General features: G+C 43.3%; 1 protein-coding gene across 1 annotated transcript in view; it reads left to right on the top strand.

Moving 5' to 3' along the window:
- Positions 1-19,265, top strand: part of LOC121292973 (cat eye syndrome critical region protein 2) — a 146,720-nt gene that overhangs the window by 93,323 nt on the left and 34,132 nt on the right. The window contains exons 8-12 of the mRNA XM_041215482.1: positions 6,041-6,130; positions 10,270-10,426; positions 13,288-13,417; positions 14,900-14,937; positions 15,048-15,139. Of these exons, the coding sequence (XP_041071416.1) occupies positions 6,041-6,130; positions 10,270-10,426; positions 13,288-13,417; positions 14,900-14,937; positions 15,048-15,139 (507 nt within the window). The remainder of the gene's footprint in view (positions 1-6,040; positions 6,131-10,269; positions 10,427-13,287; positions 13,418-14,899; positions 14,938-15,047; positions 15,140-19,265) is intronic.

Here is a 19,265-nt window from a genome sequence, read left to right on the forward strand (position 1 = left end):
TTGGTTTAACTTTGCTGGGCTTATGCAATGAATTTCATTCACTCCTGTGGTCTGAGTCATTTAGCTGCACAGTTCATAAGGGCCTCCAGTTGGAGGCACTCACTCATTATAGCTTGCTATCTAGAAACTTAGTGAGATAAATAAATCTGAAAAAAGGGAGAGCCTCTAAAGGAGGTGCAGGAACAGAGGGACCTCTGTGTATATGTACATAGGTCATTGAGGATGGCAGGGCATGTTGAGAGAGCAGTTAATAAAGCTTATAGTATCTTAGGCTTTATTACTAGGGGCATTGAGTACAAGGTCATGTTGTTGGGCCTCACCTGGAGCACTGTGTCCAGTTCTGGGCACCATACTGAGGAAGGATGCGAAGGCATTGGAGAGAGTACAGAGGAGATTCGCAGGAATGATTCCTGGGATGAAGAACTGTAGCCACAAGGATAGATTGGAGAGGTTGGGACTGTTTTCCTTGGAGAAAAGAAGGCTGAGAGGAGACTTGGAGGTATTCAAGATCCTGAAGGGCACGGACAGGGTAAATAGTGAGAAACTGTTCCCACTCGAGAACATCAAGAACTAGAGGGCACAGATTCAAAATGATTGGCAAAAGGATTAAATGTGATGAGAGGAAAACACTTTTCACCCAGAGGGCGTTTGGAGTGTAGAATGAACTTCCTCAGAGGGTGGTGGAGGCAGGTTAGATCGAGTTATTCAAAAGGGAATTGGATTGCTACCCGAAAAGAGAGAATGTGCGAGGTTATGGGGATAAGACAGAGGAGTGGGATTAGATGGAATGGACAGAGGAGTGGGATTAGATGGAATGCTCTTTCAGAGAGCCAGTGCAGACTCAATAGGCCGAATGGCCTCCATCTACATTGTAAAGATACTGTAAGCCTTCAGTTTTCAGGCTGGCTACAGGTAGATGTGCATTGGTCGTGCTGTTAAAGTTGTGGAAGAGGCTAAAATCAATTTGCTTGATCTCAATGTTTGAGAATGTGTTTAGGCAGAAAGTGAAGGATGGGAAATGAGAAGAAATGATGCAAAGTTAATATAACATTTCTTTAAATCTAATTCTGTTATTAAATATGGTAAGAAGCATATTGAGTGTGTAGTGTAGCTTTTTAAACAAAAGCTTTACTTATTCTGTATTAGGTTCTAGAGGTGCTTTAATTTCCCAGTAAAGGTGTTTGTTTTGGTCCTTGTCTGATTTTGGATTGTAAAATTCACATGTTAACATTCTGAATGTTGAAAGAACATTTCAGCAAGGAAGCCACCTCAAATTGTGATTTCATCAAAGCTGAGTAAATCAACATGAATCTTGACTTTTCTAAGCCAGTTTGATTCATTCAAACTTCAACCAGGGTGTAAATCACTATATTCCCTGTCAAAGTCAACAGTGTATTCAATTAAATTAATTTCAGATTTCTAAATTCTGCCCTTTTGGAAGAAATGCAAATTCAAACTATTGTCCCCTGTTGAAAAAGATGGGGTGAAAATTGGTTATTGCCCATTTTTGGTCGATAACCAGTGGCACATGCCCCAGACAGTCCAGGTCTGAATGTCGGGCCTCTTTATTGGCTGCAGGATGTCCCACTGATAAATTTGGCATTTTCTGGTTTTATACCTGAAAAGTAGAAGCAAAGTACACCAATTTATCCCAATTTGTTCTTTAAGATCATATTGCCAACTCGGATAAGGGTAGCTTTGAGAAACCAAATGAGAGGGTTGTAGTGCAGGAAGCTGCTGAATAAACAGAAATCTCTGATTTCAAGATTGAGCACTGTGCAATATTAAAAGATCAAGGCTTGAGGCACAGATTATTACAAACAGCCTAGTTTCGTGACTAAGAACAATAGCTGAATTTAGATTGCATTAACATTATAACTGTAAAGCTGGTGCAAATTGGTTTTGATTTGCATCACCTTTGAGAAGTTATTGATTAATTCTGGGGTAAAGCATCGTGAGCCACCTGACAGGAGTTGTTATGTTACAGCAGCCTTCAAATTCTTATTTACAAAGTCAGGTATGGAAAGTTGGGGGTTACTCATCGTGGAGAAAACTATGTTTTGAGGTTCTTTTTTAATATTATGGAAGGAATAGACCTGGTAGCTTTACAAAATGTATTCAAAATGGATTACAATAGTGGAACCAGAGGAAGTGCCTGAAAAGTACACAGACAGGAATCAGATTGGATAACAGCTAGTAGTTTTGTTCTCCGTGTTGTTGCCCTTTGGAACAGATTACTGATGGATTCATTATCTATGGGCATAGAACCGAGAGGATTTGACAAGTTTCTGGAGGAAGAAGTCATTGGGACACAGCTGGTAAGTTTGTTACATCAAAGGAAAGCAGTTTTGGTTGTTCGAGGTCAATCATCTCAGCTCCAAGACATCGCTGCAGGGATTCTTCACGGCAGTGTCCTAGGCTCAGATAATTTCCATTGTTTCATCATTTACCTTCCATCTTTCATTAGCTTAGAAGTGGGCTGTTCCATGATGATTTCGTAGTGTTCAGCTCCATTGCAATTCCTCAGATAACGCTGTAATCCATGCTAGTACTGAACAAAATCTGGACTTCATTGAGACTTGGGCATGTAACATTGACGTCACACAAGTGCCAGGCAATGGCCATCTCCATTAAGAGAGAGCCTAACCGCTACCTGTTGACATTCAATCCATTATTATTGCAGAGTCCCCAGCCATCAACATCCCTAGTGTTATTACTGACCAGAAACCTAGCTGAACCAGGTACATAAATAATGTGGCTAGGGGGAAGGTTGGAGATTTTCTAGAGTGAGTGGCTCAGCCCCTGATCTCCAAAAACCTTTCCAGCACCTTCAAGACACAAGTCAAGAATGTAATGGAATACTATGCAGCTGCAATAACAACAGAGAAGCTCCACAATTTCCAGGACAAATCAGTCGGCCTGATTGACATCTCATCCAATAGCGTGAACTTGCACCCCCTCCACCACTAGTGTACTGCGGCTGCAATGTTTACTATTTACAGGATGCACCTCAGCAAGTAGACAAGGCTTCTTTGACAGCATCTTTCAAAATCCATTACCTTCACCACCTGAAAGGACAAAGAAACGGGTGCATGGCAACATCACCTCCAAATTTCCATCCTAAGTTGCACACCACCCTGATTTTGTTCAAATTCATGGAACCCCTGACCTAACAGCATTGTGGGATACTGCCATGGTTGGAAAAGAGAGCACATTGTCATGCACTCAAGGTAAAGAGGGATGGGCAATAAATGCTGGCTGTATCAGCGACACCCACATCTCAAGAATGAATTTAAAAAGGACCTCCAGAAAGCAGTTCCTGAGCCAGACTTGGTTGCTAAGCTGTGAAAATACTATTAAGAAGCTAAAGGAAATTTTGTTTTAGCCAGCCCTGATCATGCCTTGGAATTCATGGCTGGTATGGATCTTTTTGATTAGGACCATTATTGCTGGTCTGGGTCAGAGAACTCTGTTGTTTAGTTGAACTCTGAGAAATGATGCTGATCAATTGAGATAAAGTGTTTCACTGTGGTGTGGACATTCTAAACTGTATTCATATATTTATTTTTAAAATTGCACATAACTTTAAATTGGAATATCTCAAAACAGTTTGCACAATTAATCATTTTCTGCAGTAAAGTAAATGCTATGTAAATAATTTTGCTGCATATTCTGACCACAATCCTCGAATGAGTCTAAATTAAACTTGCAACAAGCTTGCTCCAGTGGAGTATTGCCTAATAGACATATAAGACAATAATCATACAGAATATGGATCTTGCCTAATGCTAAATTAGACAATGGTTTTTGGTTTGATTTACCTATGGTTGCATGATTATAATCAGAATTTCCAGATCCAGAGTGAGATAATTTCTGTACTGTGAATGTCTAAAAACTCAGTCAACACTTGCTTTAGTATATATTCAAATTACTTGTGGCTTTATTATTTTTTAAAAACCTAAAGATAAGTATTACATGTGTACTCAGGATGCCATTTGTGAGCATTGCCTTGTGACTAGGATAGTGTGTGGGTTGCATTAACCCAAGGAAAGTTATGACTTAAATTTTGTAAAATTAATTCCTTTGGTGCCCAACAGCTTCCTATCAGCAGTTACTGTGTTCTAAGACTTGATCAGATGAAGGAGTCTGAAAAATGATACTTGCATTGGTGCATCACGTTTGTTGGTCCAGAGTCTTGTATATCAGAGTCATTTCTCTAAAAAAGTTATAACCCATTATATTGTTTCATTATATTTATTCCATGGAATGCATTAACACTTCAGTATTCTTTGTGAGTGGGCCTAGACGATGGTTGTTGGCCGAGTGAGAGCATCAGAGAACAGCACAAATCTTTTCTCACCCATCAGAAACCACTGAACAGTAATCAAAGGCAAAAACTCTGGCTTCTCCCCCTTACACAGGGAAGCTGATTGTCGCACCTTTACCACTGCCCCAGCAATAATCACCAACTCAAGACAAACTATTGAGCCCGTGACATAGTTTATGAAATTGCAGACCTCCAAGAAGCTAGCTAGCTGAGGATTAGCATTAAATTGCTAGGGTGGCAGGGGTTGGGGGAGTGGCGTGCTTTGTTGCCATCACTGGCATTTTACCAGCAGCAGGCAGGCATGTTCACTTGGGGAAACCATCAGGCATATCCTTGCAGCCTCTTTGTGGTGGGGGGAGGGGCGGGGGAGTTGGCAGCTGGGTTGGGGGAGCCTTATGATCAAGTAGTCTGTAGCCCTCAGAGGAGCGCTGCCCCCCACCCCCTCCCAGCGGCAAGGACTGCTCTCGCTGAAAGATCCACTCCTCATGACTGAAGCCTCTCCAGGGCCTCCCTGCCTGACGAGGCCCACAAACATCTCAATTCCAAGACCTTTTCCATCTTGGCTATTCTAAGCCTTCTACAGTTCCTGCAGTGGCCACCACTCCCAGCTCTCTGACTGGCAGCTCTTGTCAGTGAGACATCCTCCCTTAGAGGAGGAAGCTCCAACTGCAGACAGTTAACTGACTGATCAACATAAAACCCAGTCAGGGCTTCCATGACCGGAGGAGGCAAGATTACCTGACTTACTGACTGGACCGGGCCATCCCAGCTGTAGAGTTTTTCCTCTTCTCAGCTGTGTTTTTTTTCCCCCTTTGCTTTCTGCTTATGTTAGCAACTCTTTGCTGGGATTTAGTTATACATTCCCTCAGCCCCTTCAGTTTTTCATGTATAAGATGTGACTGAGTGTGTCTAAATCTGTTTACTGTTGTGGTTAATGGGACATCATAGCCAAACTTTATGCTGACCTCCAAATGTGGACTCCTGTCAGTGATCGCAAGATAATAATAAGGAACAGATCAGTGTTCATTTCCTTAACCCAGGAGCGCTGAGATCAATTGTTATTGCATTCAGGCTTGTATTCACTCACTTAGTAAAGGTTGAAAATTGAGCCTGGGATATGTTTGGCCAACAGATCTTTGTTGCTCACTGGATAAATTTGCTGATGCATCAGGAACTGGAATTCTGATGATTACTTGGATGAAATTATTTTTCTACATCACAGAATTATTAACTTTAGCAGCCACGACTGTAGTCCTCTTCTTCCCCCTCCACGTCAAAACCTCAGTACGGTAAAACCTCTAATTTATTACTGCCTCGCCACTCATTATGGCAGATATAGATTAAGTCGCTGTCCTGCAGCACCTGTGTCTATCAAAACCACTCTCAGCTCTTGCAAGATGTTGGTTTATTTCTGTATGAATAAGTGGCTAATAGTTTCTTCTTCAAAGAGTAGGGCGGGGTGGGAGGCAACATTAAGAAAGTGGCTTCATATAAAAGCAAAATGGTGAGAAGCAGTGACCCAGAGGGGCAAACGGAAATCAAAAGTTGTAGTGATTAGTTTACAGTGACTGACAAGTATCAGAATATGGTCTGTGATCAATCTATCAGGCCTGTATCCTGAAGGGGGTTATAGTAGTGCCAAGCACGGTCATTAACAGGCTGTCTGTAATAGCTGTGTGTTAGACCTCTGACCTCTCTTGCTTTCATTTCCAGGAGAAACAGCTGCAGAAGAAGCTGTCTGAAATGGCTCCCAGGAGAATTTCTGACCGCCTGACCCTAAAACGGTTGCAGCAGGAAGAAGAGGTAAAGCAGATCAAGTTTCAAAATATCAGTTTTGGAGATAAACTTGGCCATTTTGTTAACCCTCATAAACCTCTCTCGGTTTGAGATTCCTCTTCAGTAGCTGGCCTCAGCCACTGATGAATTGTTTTTCATTGAATTGAACACGTCCATCGAAATCTATAACTGTACTTATTACATGTAATTTTGGGAGGCATTCTGGATTCCAGCACTCCTTTGAAGACCCAGTTTGTTTTGGATATGTTACCTATTCTTTCAGAAACAGGCAAGTAATTTATTTACCTTGTGTTATTCACCGAGTAAGACATCTATTGTGCTAAATGGTATAATGTAGTTAAATATCGAGTAACTTCAAAGGTAAAGCAGCCATATCTGGAAGAGTTTACAAGTGCATTGGCAAGCTTTAAGAGTCAAGAATTTTTTTTTTCTCTTCATTGTTAACAAAGAATCAGGCAGCCACTTAACAAATGTCCAGAAATACTGCAGTTAGCAATCATTTAGGAGATGTATGAGAGTAGATCAGTGATAGGATTCCTTCTGATATTTTTGCTCCCTGTCTGTGGGCAAATATCTGGTTTTCATTCTCATGTTGCAACAACAGCCTGGCTGAGATTGGGAACTCAGAAAAGTAAACATAAAGACTGTCCCTTTTAAACTAAATGATTGCACCACTCAAGCGTTGCACCATGTTAGCCAGTATCCCTGATTTTTGTGTGATTTTTGTCAGAACTGTTAATTCAAATATTGTTTTGGGTCAGTTGGATGAATAACTGAATCGCAGGCCAAGATGGTCCCAGGTTCTGTTTCAAGTTTATGTTGAGTGACCTGATCTCAGCGCAGATGATGATAAGTAGATACTAAGTCACTTAGTTAAGAAGAAAAATTGATCAATATTCTCACTCCTGGGGCAGAATCTTCTGCTCTCACTGATGACGAGCATGGAGGCACCCCATTTAGGCAGGATGGCGGAATACCTGAACCCCACCATCTTTCCGCCTCCACCACAATTAAGTTCTGGGCGGGTAGGCCCATGGTCGACCTTCCCGCCCTGCTGTCAATTAAGGGTCTTAAGTGGCCAATTAATGACCATTAAGAGTCACATCCTGCCACCACTGGGATTAGACCCAGCTGCAAACTGGCCGGTCACCATGCGGCTTGCATGCCAGTTGAAGCTCCGTGGGCCACTCTTCATCTCGGGGTGGTGGGGGGGGGTGGGGGGGGGGGGGGGGGGGGTGGGGGGGGGGGTGTCTCGATCAAAAGCAGTCAGTGTCTGATCGAGGATCTGGACATCAGGAAGGGGGCGGGGGAACAAGCCCAGAGAGCCCCAACCCCCCACCTTGCTTCCGGCCCAGAATCCCGCAACACCTCACCGGGCAAAACACCCCACCCCCACCAACATTACTTACCTATAGCCTGCTTCTCTGTGATCCTGGGCCTGTTCTTCTGGCAACAGCCTCCTCAGTAGCACTGCAGAGCGCAACAGCTGCTGGTCTGCTCTCACTAGGCGGGACATCTGCCCCTGGAGGCGTCTTGATTCCAGGGGAAGGCCTGCCAGCCTTGCCGCTGCCTGATAGGCATGTAATTTGGCAGACAATATTGAAAAGATGCACCACGGGTCTCTCGCTAGCTCTCCAGTTAGCAGGCGCCACAATAAGATTCTGCCCCTGATTGCTAACTGATGGTCCCTACTTGGAAGTGCTTGTGCATGGAGAAGAATTCCGTCAGTCTCTGTTTTGTATTCAGATAATCTGCTAAGTGTCACACATCAGTAAAAGCTCTGGAGGGTAGCTAGCACCTGTGGAACTGTGTCCAAGCAAAGAATCAGCGAGAGAGGAAGGAGGTGGGGGGAGGAAAGAACTTTATGTTGCAGTTTCATTTGTGAAGCAATTATTGAGGCTTTTTTAAAAGAGGAACAGGACAAAAGTTTCATTGTGTAATAATAAATGTTGGCCTAGCCAGCGACGCCCACATCCCATGAACGAATAAAAAAATGTCGCACACTGGAGCCATCAACCAGTTTCAATTTTTTGCAGACAGGAAAGCAGTTACAGAAAATGTGTTAATTTTATTAATATTAAATGTATCTAAAAATGACTGGTCTAAATTGGCCGTTCCTACAATGTGACGTATGGGTTATAATTTGGACCCCTCTCAAGACTTATTTGGGTTCACAGCAAAAAGACAGTTTCTATATGGAGACCCACATCTCCTCAGAACGGAAAAATACAACCTTACACATGCCTCGTGGATTAGCATGTTCCAGGACTAAACTTTGAAAACCAAACACTGGAGACTCACATAGGTTCTGAACAGTGCTCTTCTACCCACCCTAAAAGTGGAATGCATCACGCTTTCCAATTGTACAATTTAGGCAATACAATACTTAGCTTACACGATACTTTACTGCTCTGGAAATGTTCATAAGTGTAAAATCTTTGTGTTCCCCTTAGAATTTATAGCCCAATTTTTGATCAACTGCACAGAGCTCCCCTATAAACAGGGAACTGAACATCCCAGGATCTGTAATAAGATTTTTTCTCTTTTTATCTTGGAGATGAAGATCAACTACTAGAAGGAGCAGAAGAATTCCTTCTCACAAGGCAGGCAATAATGTGGATCAACTTTGCCTTTTGGTTGGGAGTGTATAAATAGCAGGGTTCTCTCCATTCTGGTCGGTTTAGCTTTTGATACCTGACTTGCATGGCAAGTAGCTGGCTTTGACAACAACCTATCAGTGTCTGATAGGTGTCTGCATATTTTTAACAATTCAAAGGCCTGAGGGAATTTCTGATGCAATTAACGAATGGGTCCAGGAAACCATCTCCACCAGTAGCTTCCCTTAGAAATATGGATTTCCCTTGATAGTCTGTGTACTGTCTTTTGCACACAAAGACAAAAGAACTCGTAAGAATACAACTAACTGCAGTTACCCTTTTAAATGCATAATGTAGAGCCTACCCATTTTATGCAGTAATACCAGCAGAATGGGTGAGGAGGAGAGGGGCAGAGTTGGGTGAATTAATCCAAAAGGGCAGAAAATTTTGAAAGTGGATGACTTGTGCCCAAAAAACCACTTGGCGTTTGTGTTTTGCACTGATTCAATATATAATTTGCCTGGATCAGGCTCTGCCCACAAAGCTAGCCTTGCCTCCTGGTCAAAGTTGCAAAATTCCATCAATTACACAGGCCCTTTTTTTTTGTATTTGTTCCTGGGATGTGGGTGTTGCTGGCTTGGCCAGCATTTATTGCCCATCCCCAATTGCCCTTGTTCAGAGAGCATTTAAGAGAGTCACATGTAGGCCAGACCAGGTAAGGACAGCAGATTTCCTTCCCTGAAGGGTATTAGTGAACAGATGGGTTTTTGCAACAGTCGGCAATGGTTTTATGGTCATCATCAGATTTTTTATTGAATTCAAATTTCACCATCTGATCAAACCCAGGTCCCCAGAACATATTCTGGGCCTCTTGAATACTAGTCCAGTGACAGTACCACTATGCCACTGCCTCCCCTGGGGAGGCTCTTCAAAGTCTTCATATTCCTAGGCACAAAGGCACTCAATAAGAATTGGGATTGGAAAAGATTTTTATATCACAATATGCTTAATTTGCCAAGAAACTTACTAATGTATGCCAGTAAAACTCATAATGATTCAGAATACTTTATTTTGAAGTCATTTTCAGTGATTTTACATTGCATAATTCACAGGTGGGGTTTTGGGCACCCTTAATAAAACTGTTTATATTTGGCGATAAACCTATTATTAGTTGTATTAATAAAACTCCACCGGGCTACCACTCTTTAAATACATTAAGGAACACTTTTTAGTAAAAGAAAAGAAAAATAAACAATTGTGTCCTATAATGCTACCCTATTGTTCTGATTCACTGAAAATTTTACATTATGTAAAATGTAAATGTTCAATAGGCAAATGATTTTTAGCTGAAAGTTGAACTGAACTAAACAAACAAAATTTTGGGTCCAATTTGGGCTCAATTTCCTGATTACCCAAAGCACAACTCTGCGCCACTATATTTTGGTCCACCTAAAGTTTTATTGGAAAAAAGTATAATAGAGAAATTCTGTATGATGGTGCTCTGTTGCTATGATATAAAAGCCAATGAAATGTTAATGTACTTTCCAGGAAAAAATGTCTGCTATTGCAAAGGTAGAAGAACAGAAACGAAGAGAGGAGGAAGCAGAACGCCAACTACTATTGGCCGTGCAGAAGAAAGAACAAGAGCAACTCATGGAAGAAGAGAGGAGGAGGGAATTTGAGGAAAGAGTCAAAGCTGTAGAAGGTATAAATCTGTAAAGTCACATTAAAGCAGTGGCAGTGAACTGTTGGATGGAGCAGGAATGCAGCCAACAAGCTGTAACCTATAATTACAGGCAGAGCTGCCAAAAGTAAGGAATGTCAATTGGTTACACGTCAACTATTTACCCAACCTGACTGAAAGATGTTTTGGAGAAGTTTACCTATGTGGCTGACCTTGAGCTTGGAGAATGGTTGTTGTTTTTGTATCCTCACACTCTTCCCTTTGATAACTATGCAGTATTGGGAGGATTCTAACAAAATGACAAGCTGTAAAGTGAATCCCCAGTTATAACAATCTTTATACCAGACGATAAGGTGGCTAGTTCTACATGGCAGGAGGGTTTGTGGGATCATAACCATATGGTGAGGGTGGGCATCCGCACCCACCTGAAGTGAATATTCTACTGAATGCGAACCCATAATTCGGAGCTGACATTCCTGCCTCTACTCACTGGCACTGCCTGGAACCCTACACCTTCCTACCCAGAGACAGAAACGCTAGCAGTAATCTAAAGGCTCACTTTGGTACTGGTGAATGCTAAAAGGAATAAGTGGGCTGTTTGTATGGAACAAGTGTACTTCAACTAAATAGAAAAACATATTCAATAGAATCTTCCCCTTGGCGATTTGGGGCAGGGCCTGCTCACCGAGGGGAAAATGACGCGGGATGACATCGGGAGGAACGCCTGACGTCATCCCGGTCCATATAAATCTTCAGGAAGGCGAAATGAGCTGTCCGCCCGCCGACCTGTCTGACAGGCTAATTAACCTTGCTAAAGACCCTGCCCGTCCAAGCTTAAGGCTGGCGGGCAGGCCAGGAGCCCCAGCGGGCTCCGGATTATTCATGAAACTTCATCCACTGGCGGGATGAAGTTTCATGTCCGTTTTTTAAAAATGTAATAAACTTTGTGTTTCTTATTAACATGTTCCATCTCGTGTGACATTGTCACATGAGGGGGACATGTTAATAATTTTAATATTTCTCTATTTTTTTACTTTTCTTACCTGTCAGTAAACTCCCTGAGACAGGACTTTGCTTCAGGGAGATGCACGTGAAGGAGCACACTTTGACAGTTGGGGATTCCCTCCCCCATCCTGCACAGGAAGCGCATAACGCTTCCTGTTGGGCAGGCTGCTGGGGGGGCCTTAATTGGCCTGCCCACTCAAAATGGTGGTGGGCCCTGTTTCAGCGGCAGGGGTCAGCTGTCCGCCTGCCGCCAAGCTGGTGGGGCCCGCACGCCCACCAAGGGCAAAATTCTGCCCATTGTATATTTTTCCTTTGAAGGTTAGTGACCTGAAGTAAAATGCTGTCAGAAAAAGGAGCAATGTATTTTTAATGCACATGATTCAACTATTTTGTTTCCCTGAGTTAATAGAAATGTAAAGCAATCTCAGAAGGAAATTTCAACAGTTATTTTCATGTTCTTGAAGGATTTTAAGATTTATTTTCCAATGTTGTTATTAACCAATGTTCTTATTCAACCCACCCCCAATCACCAATTGCGAGGAGGACGGTGTGGAACTTGAAGAGGACCTAGACAAGTTGGTGGAGTGGGTAGATAGGTGGCAGATGAAGTTCAATGCGGAGGAGTGTGGAGTGATGCATTTTGGTAGGAAGAACATGGACAGACAACATAAAATAATGGACGGAGAGGAGCACAGTTAATGTTTCGAGTCTGAATAACCCTTCAACAGAATTAAGTAAAAATAGAAAAGAGGTGAAATATAAGTTGGTTTAAGGGGCGGGGGTGACAGGACATGGTTCTTGTGTGCCCCCCGCCCCCAAACCAACTTATATTTCACCTCTTTTCTATTTTTACTTAGTTCTGTTGAAGGGTCATTCGGACTCGAAACGTTAACTGTGTTCCTCTCCGCAGATGCTGCCAGACCTGCTGAGTTTTTCCACATATTTTTGTTTTTGTTTTGGATTTCCAGCATCTGCAGTTTTTTGCTTTTATATAAAATAATGGGTGGAATTTTAAAGGGGGTGCAGGAGCAGAAAGACTTAGGTGTATATGTGTATAGATCATTGAAGGTGGCAAGACAGGTGGAGAGAGCAGTTAATAAAGCATATAGTATCCTGGGCTTTATTAATAAGGGAATAAAGTACAAGGGCAGGGAGGTTATGCTGAATTTATATAAGACACTCGTTAGCCCTCAGCTTGAAAGTTGTGTATCAGTTCTGGGCGCCGTATTATAGGAAGGATGTGAGCACGTTGGAGAGAGTGCAGAAGAGGTTTACAAGAATGGTCCCAGGGATGAGAGACTTCAGCTATGAGGATAGATTGGAGAAGCTGGGACTGTTTTCCTTGGAGAGGAGAAGGCTGAATGGAGACGCAATAGAAGTTTTTAAAATCATGAGGGGGCTGGACAGAGTAGATAAGGAGAAGCTGTTCCCATTCGTAAAAGGATCAAGAACGAGAAGGCACAGATTTAAAGTGATTTGCAAAAGAAGCAAATGTGACGTAAGGAAAACCTTTTCATACATTGAGTGGTTCGAGTCTGGAATGCACTGCCTGGAAGTGTGGTGGAGGCAGGTTCAATCGAGACATTCAAGAGGGCATTAGATGATTATTTGAATAGGAACAAGGTGCAAGGGTACAGGGAAAAAGCAGGGCAATGGCACTAGGTTATAATGCTCACTGGGGAGCCAGTGTAGACACGATGGGCCGAATGGCCTCCTGTGCCGTTAAGATTCTGTGATTTCCCTAATCCCAGTAAATAGGTTATCTGCTTTTAGTCCTTATTACATGTAAACTGAAGATACATCTTCCTTTTAAGGCTGACTTGGGTATTCCTAAACTTTTCTAATGATTTTCTAAATATTTTCTGCTCTTTATACAGGTCGTGCCAAAAGGAGGAAGATGAGAGAAGAGCGAGCCTGGCTACTTTCTCAGGGAAAAGAATTGCCTCCTGAACTTATGAACTTAGAGCCATTGTTCCCTATAAAGAAGGATAAGAAGACAAAAGACTTGTATGTATTTTTTGGGCAGGTGTATAAGTTGAGTTCAGCCTCCTATACAGTTACGGATTCTTTCTGAAAACTACAGAAAAGATTAAATAAAATTTACATAAAATCTCAATAATGTGGAAGAAGTTGCTTGATGGTTAATGGAATCAAGCTGGGAAACCCCATCTGGATGATATTTATGAGTTTGATAATTAAATAAGAGAAAGAATTGTACGGTATTTCAAATTGAATTAAAGGAATCATTATGCACATGAGGTTGGGAGCCATATGGTGGCCATGCTTTCTCACCAATGAGGATTCAGCCACAGTTACAGTTGCTTTTTCTGGTTGTAGACCAAAGGGAATGACATTCCCAGGATAATGTTTGTTTTAATATTAACACTCAAAACAAATGTACTAAGACTGCTATTTTGAAACATCAATAAAGTCCACCAGAATATTGGAATTTGAAATGGTACTTCAGAAGAAAAACTGAGGATAAATTTTACATTTGTATGCTTCTGAAGTGAAGCCTCACTCATCAGGCACATAAAGAGAAATTGTGTTTGTGCACCACAATTTCTATCCATTACATAGAATTTTCAGCACATTTAACCATTTAAGCTAACCGGTCTATGCTAGTACTTATGTTCAACATGAGCATCATCCCAACTTCATCTAACCCTATCAAAATATCCTTCTATTCCTTTCTCCCACATGTACTTATCTAGCTTCCTCTTAAAGACAGCTATGCTGTTTACCTAAAGTACACCTTGCAGACACACATTACACATTCTAACCACCTGTTAAATTCAACTAATGGGAAATCATAGACAGAACATGTGCTCTTAGCAGGCGAGGTTCCAAGCCAGAAGCACACAATTTGTAAGTTTACCGTTTCAGCAAAGTTGTGCTCAAGCTCCACAGCAAAATAACATTGTACATTTGAAGGTCAAACTATCCCCACCTAAATTTTCATTGTGTAAGCTGTGTTCTACTTCCTATTTCTCCCCACTTAGCCTGTCCATTATGATTTACAGCTGAAACTAGTGCAGTGGAGATCTGTAAAATGTATTGTGCCATCTGGTACTTCTGTTAACTAACAGAAGATTCATCAGAATCACAGGTGTTACAATGTGCCCTGGAGTGTTGCTCACCACCAGTTCACAAACTCCAGATGAAGATTGTGGCTGTCACCACTAGACTACTCTTACCTATACCACTCTGTAAATAGACTTCCTATTTCAGCAGTGTTAATAAGAAACAAAATCTAGTGCACATAACTGCAAATAAAGTGTGTAGATTATGTGTCATAAAATGCTGTGTTTTTGTTCCAAACTCTGCTATTTTTGATGAATATCAATCAAAAATCTTCCTTGTGGGATGTGTTCTGTGTTTCAAATTTGGAAGTTATCTTGATCAGAAATAGTTTAATAGGTTTAGAGAAAACTAATTAGTTTGATATAAAATGAGTTATTGATTGATTTTTAACCTCTTCTGTTGTAGATTTGAACTGGATGAAGATTACATTGCTATGTATAAAGGTAAGTGAGCACATTTTTAAAAAGCTTGTTAAATAACTTGCATGTTCTTTAATGAATATCAGTATTATTTGCGTTGTATGTTGAGATTCATTATTTTCTTCCTCTTTCAGTCCTGGATGCTGTGAAAGCCCATAAGGATTCTTGGCCCTTCCTTGAACCTGTAGATGAATCTTATGCCCCAAATTACTACGAGATAATTGAAGTAAGAGAATTGTACTTGTCACATTCCATTCAGATATTTATTGCTGAATATATTAAATGTATTTTAAGCGGATCTTCTCTGTAAAAATCAGCCAGACTTTTATTGACAGCACCAAAGTGCAACTATTACTCCTTAAAGTCATTGGTTTACAATTAATTATAGATTTTTAAAAAGGGGTGGTAGATTTTTGTAGAATTCATTAGGTCCAATAAACTTTCAAATGAGGTTCCTGAAGAAAGATGGGATCATTTATATCCATTCAGTTTGATTTAATGTCAACTGTCATTTTCCTTGCTTATCCTTGTTTACTTGGTGGTAGATAATGGGACCTTAGAATGGGAACTGGTGCCATCCATTTAGCTGAACTATAAAGTATGTACATTCAATTGTGGCATAGAAAATTTGGCCTCCTTTGGATTGCCCATTTCCAAGTGCAGACTGTAAAGCAATTCTAGAGTTGCCTTGGTAATATAAACTAATATACAATAAAAACATAAAATGTTGGAAAAACTCAACAGGCCTAGCAGCATCTGTGGAGAAAGAAACAGAGTTAACATTTTGAATCTGTATGACTCACCTTCAAATTACTACAAGATAATTGAAGTAATGTTTTCATAATATAAATTAATGTTGTGCATTAAGTAACTACTGGTCATTTTGGAGCAACTCTAGAGGCATGCAAATACTTGACACCTTCGCTAATAAAATTGAATTAGTCCTTGTGAAAAACAATCTGATCAGTGATAGCAGAGTGAAATCACATTTTTATTTAGAATAGCATTTTTTGTGTTGATCAAGATTAGGGGTATTAGTGCTAGTGAATTAAACTCTTCCATTTCAAGCACCCTGTGTCAGCCTTAAGCAGTAACTGTCCCACTAAGGAACAGTTAGGTGCAAGTTAAAGGCCCAATTGCTGTGCTGTACAACTTCAGAAGACTATCTGTGATCTTTTTTGCCATTTTCTACACCAGTGAAGAATTGGATCGCCAGTTAATGGACAGAATTTTCACATTGGTGTGCAGAGGCGGGCCCGACACGCCGGTGTGTAAAATGATGCATGGTTGGGCGTGCATCCCTACATCACCACGTGCCATCACGATATTTCAGTGGGAGGGCACACTATGAACTCTGATGCACGCCCGCCATTAATAAACAGGCCACTTAAGGCCCTTGAGGCATTAATAGACTGAAATTTTTCAGAGCCCGTGCGATCTTCAGATCGTCGCACGGGCGCAATGGGCAGGAGGGTAGGCCACATTTTTAAAAACTTCATCCACAGGTGGAATAAGAGCGGTGAGTGGGCTCGCAAGTGCTATTTGTTAGACATTTACTTTTTAAACTTACTGCTGGTTGCCTTTGTGAACAGGAGAACTTCAAACCTCTTCAGAACTGCTTGTACAGGAATAACAGGCTTCGGGTCAGGACTCTGGAGTAAACATCATTCTTGGGGCCTTGCTGGTTACCCTGGGAACGGGAGTTGTGCTCTCCACTGGAGGCAGCTCCTCTGAGGAGGAAGAGAGGGTCAGAAGGGGGAGGAGGCCAGGAGTCCATATTCAGCCTCTAGTGGAGCAGCCTTTGGGAGGACAGGCGAAAGCACAAGGGGCGCAGGGCCAATAGGAAGTGCAAGGCAGAAAGGTCCACAGAAGATGCCACTATCCCGCTGCCAGAGTTTACAGGTGGCGAAGCAGCTACCTCACTATGTCTGAGGTGCAGTGCTGAAGGAGGCTCCATCTCTCAAGGGAGACAGTTACCTCCATCTCTCAGATGGTAAGCCCTGAGATCTGCGCCAACTGTCCTTGTCTCAAGCAGGTGACAGACACTCTGTTCAGGTGTGCAATCACTTTCATGCACTACCACTGGGATGAGGCCAGCCAGACACAGTGAGCCAGAGGCTTTAGGCGATTGCTGGGTTCCCGCGGGTCCAGGGTACAATAGACTGTACACGTGTGGCCATCACGGTACCAGCAGGTGAGCCCGGTGCCTTGGTCAACAGGAAGGGCTTCCACTCCATGAACGTGCAGATAGTGTGTGGTCACAGGATGCAGATTCTGCAAGTCTATGCAAGGTACCCAGGCAGCTCCCACGACACCTACGTCCTCAGACACTCCCAGGTGCCGGGGCTCTTCAGTGCTCCAGCCCGGCTCGATGGATGGCTGCTGGGTGACAAGGGCTATCCCCTCAGAAGGTGGCTCATGACGCCCCTCCACCATCCAAGAACAGAAGCTGAGCAGCGCTACAATAGGAGACACGTCTCCACAAGGGCTGTGGTGGAGAGAGCCATCGGTCTTCTCAAGATGTGCTTCCGATGCCTAGACCATTCAGGGGGCGCACTCCAGTACCCACCAGATCATGTGTCGCTGTTGGTGGTTGCAGGCTGCGCTCTCCACAATCTGGCTCTGGAAAGGAACGACGCTGTGGATGAAGAAGACGTGGACTCAGATTCTCCGGATGCACACGATGAGTCCAGTAGTGAGTCCGTGGACAAGCACACTCAGGAGAACGCTGAGGGGATAGATGTTGACGTGAGCAACCTCCAGGGAAGCAGGGACACCCAGGAGGCTTTAATCCAATGAACCTTCAGCCAGCACACCACAGATGGATCTCCAACACATGTCAGGGCTGCAGGCTCCATACTCGATACCTGAAAGCAACATTTGCCTGGTTAGGAACATTAACTATGTGCCTTGTCAATAAAGCTCAATGACAAACACGTCACTCATAACATCATGGGTTCCTGTACACTTGCAGAAGTAAGGAGTCACCCTGAGCCTTATTCACAACTAAAGCATTTAATGTTTTCATAAAACAAAACTGAAAAGAAAATTCATTCACCGGTGTTGAGCTACACACTGACTAATAATCAACTGATACTGGGGCAACAGAAAACCATCAGTGAGAAGCCCGTGGTGTGCCTAAGGTGCCTTATGCTTACATTTTTGGGTGCTATGTCTAGGTGCTCCCCCTTCACTGGCACTGGTATTCGACACAGCCTACTCACTCTGCTGTCCTGTTGACCTCGATGACCTTGGCAGGCGTCCTCTGGCCCGTGGAGCCTATGACGGCCCCGCCTGGGAGGGAGCAGCCAGTGGCATGGCTGGCATCTCCTGACTTGCCGCAGCCTCTGTGGATCCCACGGTCACTGGCAGAGTTGGGGGAGGACCTACTGCCCGCCATCCGGAGCGCCCTTCGAGGAGCCCGCAGAGACGACAGGCAGCTCATGCACCAATGTGAGGTTGCTTCAGACCTCCCTGCTCACCATTGATGGATGGGCACCTAGCTGGGATACTGGGTGCCCAATCCATCTCCCATACTGACACTGACACTGACCAGCTGAGGTCAATGCCACAATGAGGGCTTGCAAGTCCGAGACCATCCCCAGGAAGCCCTGATTGTTCTCCTGGAGGAGCCTCTCCATGAAAGTCGCCACTCTCTTCATGGAGGAAGCATTGCACTCAGCTATGAGGGTAAGTGCATTGCTGATGCTCCGCATGGCCTTCCTCAGCACGGAGACTGTGGCACGCATACCCTCATGTATCTCCGCCAGATCCTCCTGCAGGCCCTGCTGGACTTCTAGCATCTGCTGCCTCAGAGACGACTCCTTAGGTACATAATCAGCCACCGACTGAGCATGTTCCTGGTCCTGTGCAGTCCTCCAACTGCCAGTGCCCTTGGGACTCTGTGTCTCCACCTGCACCTCAAGCGAGCGTGAAGTGCCCTCACCACTGTGCCCTGGGACACTAGCCAATGATCTAATCCCCAGGTGCTAGTATCTGCACTAGTGCCTGCCTGGCTGAATGGTGTGACGCTGGTGCTTGTAAGTTGTCAGGGTCCTCGGGTGTTAGTGGTGGGCCCTCTGCCTTCTTGTCCCAGCCCTGCTCCAGTGGGGCTGAAAGGAAGAACGAGAACATTTGATTAGTTGAATTCATGACACTGTTAATGTGTATGCCTGGCCCCGGGATCAGGATGTGCTCCTCCTTCCATAATCAATGGGAAACCTATGTTGGATGCTGAATTCATTAAACAGTCAACAGTGAAATGTTTGTAAGGGCAGACCTCAGTGCACGGCACTCTTATCTCCCACTGGCACCCCAACCTCCCCGCTATCGGTTGACCTGGGCGCATGGCG

Source organism: Carcharodon carcharias, chromosome 21, assembly GCF_017639515.1.
Source record: "Carcharodon carcharias isolate sCarCar2 chromosome 21, sCarCar2.pri, whole genome shotgun sequence".
In the NCBI taxonomy this organism is placed as follows: domain Eukaryota; kingdom Metazoa; phylum Chordata; class Chondrichthyes; order Lamniformes; family Lamnidae; genus Carcharodon; species Carcharodon carcharias.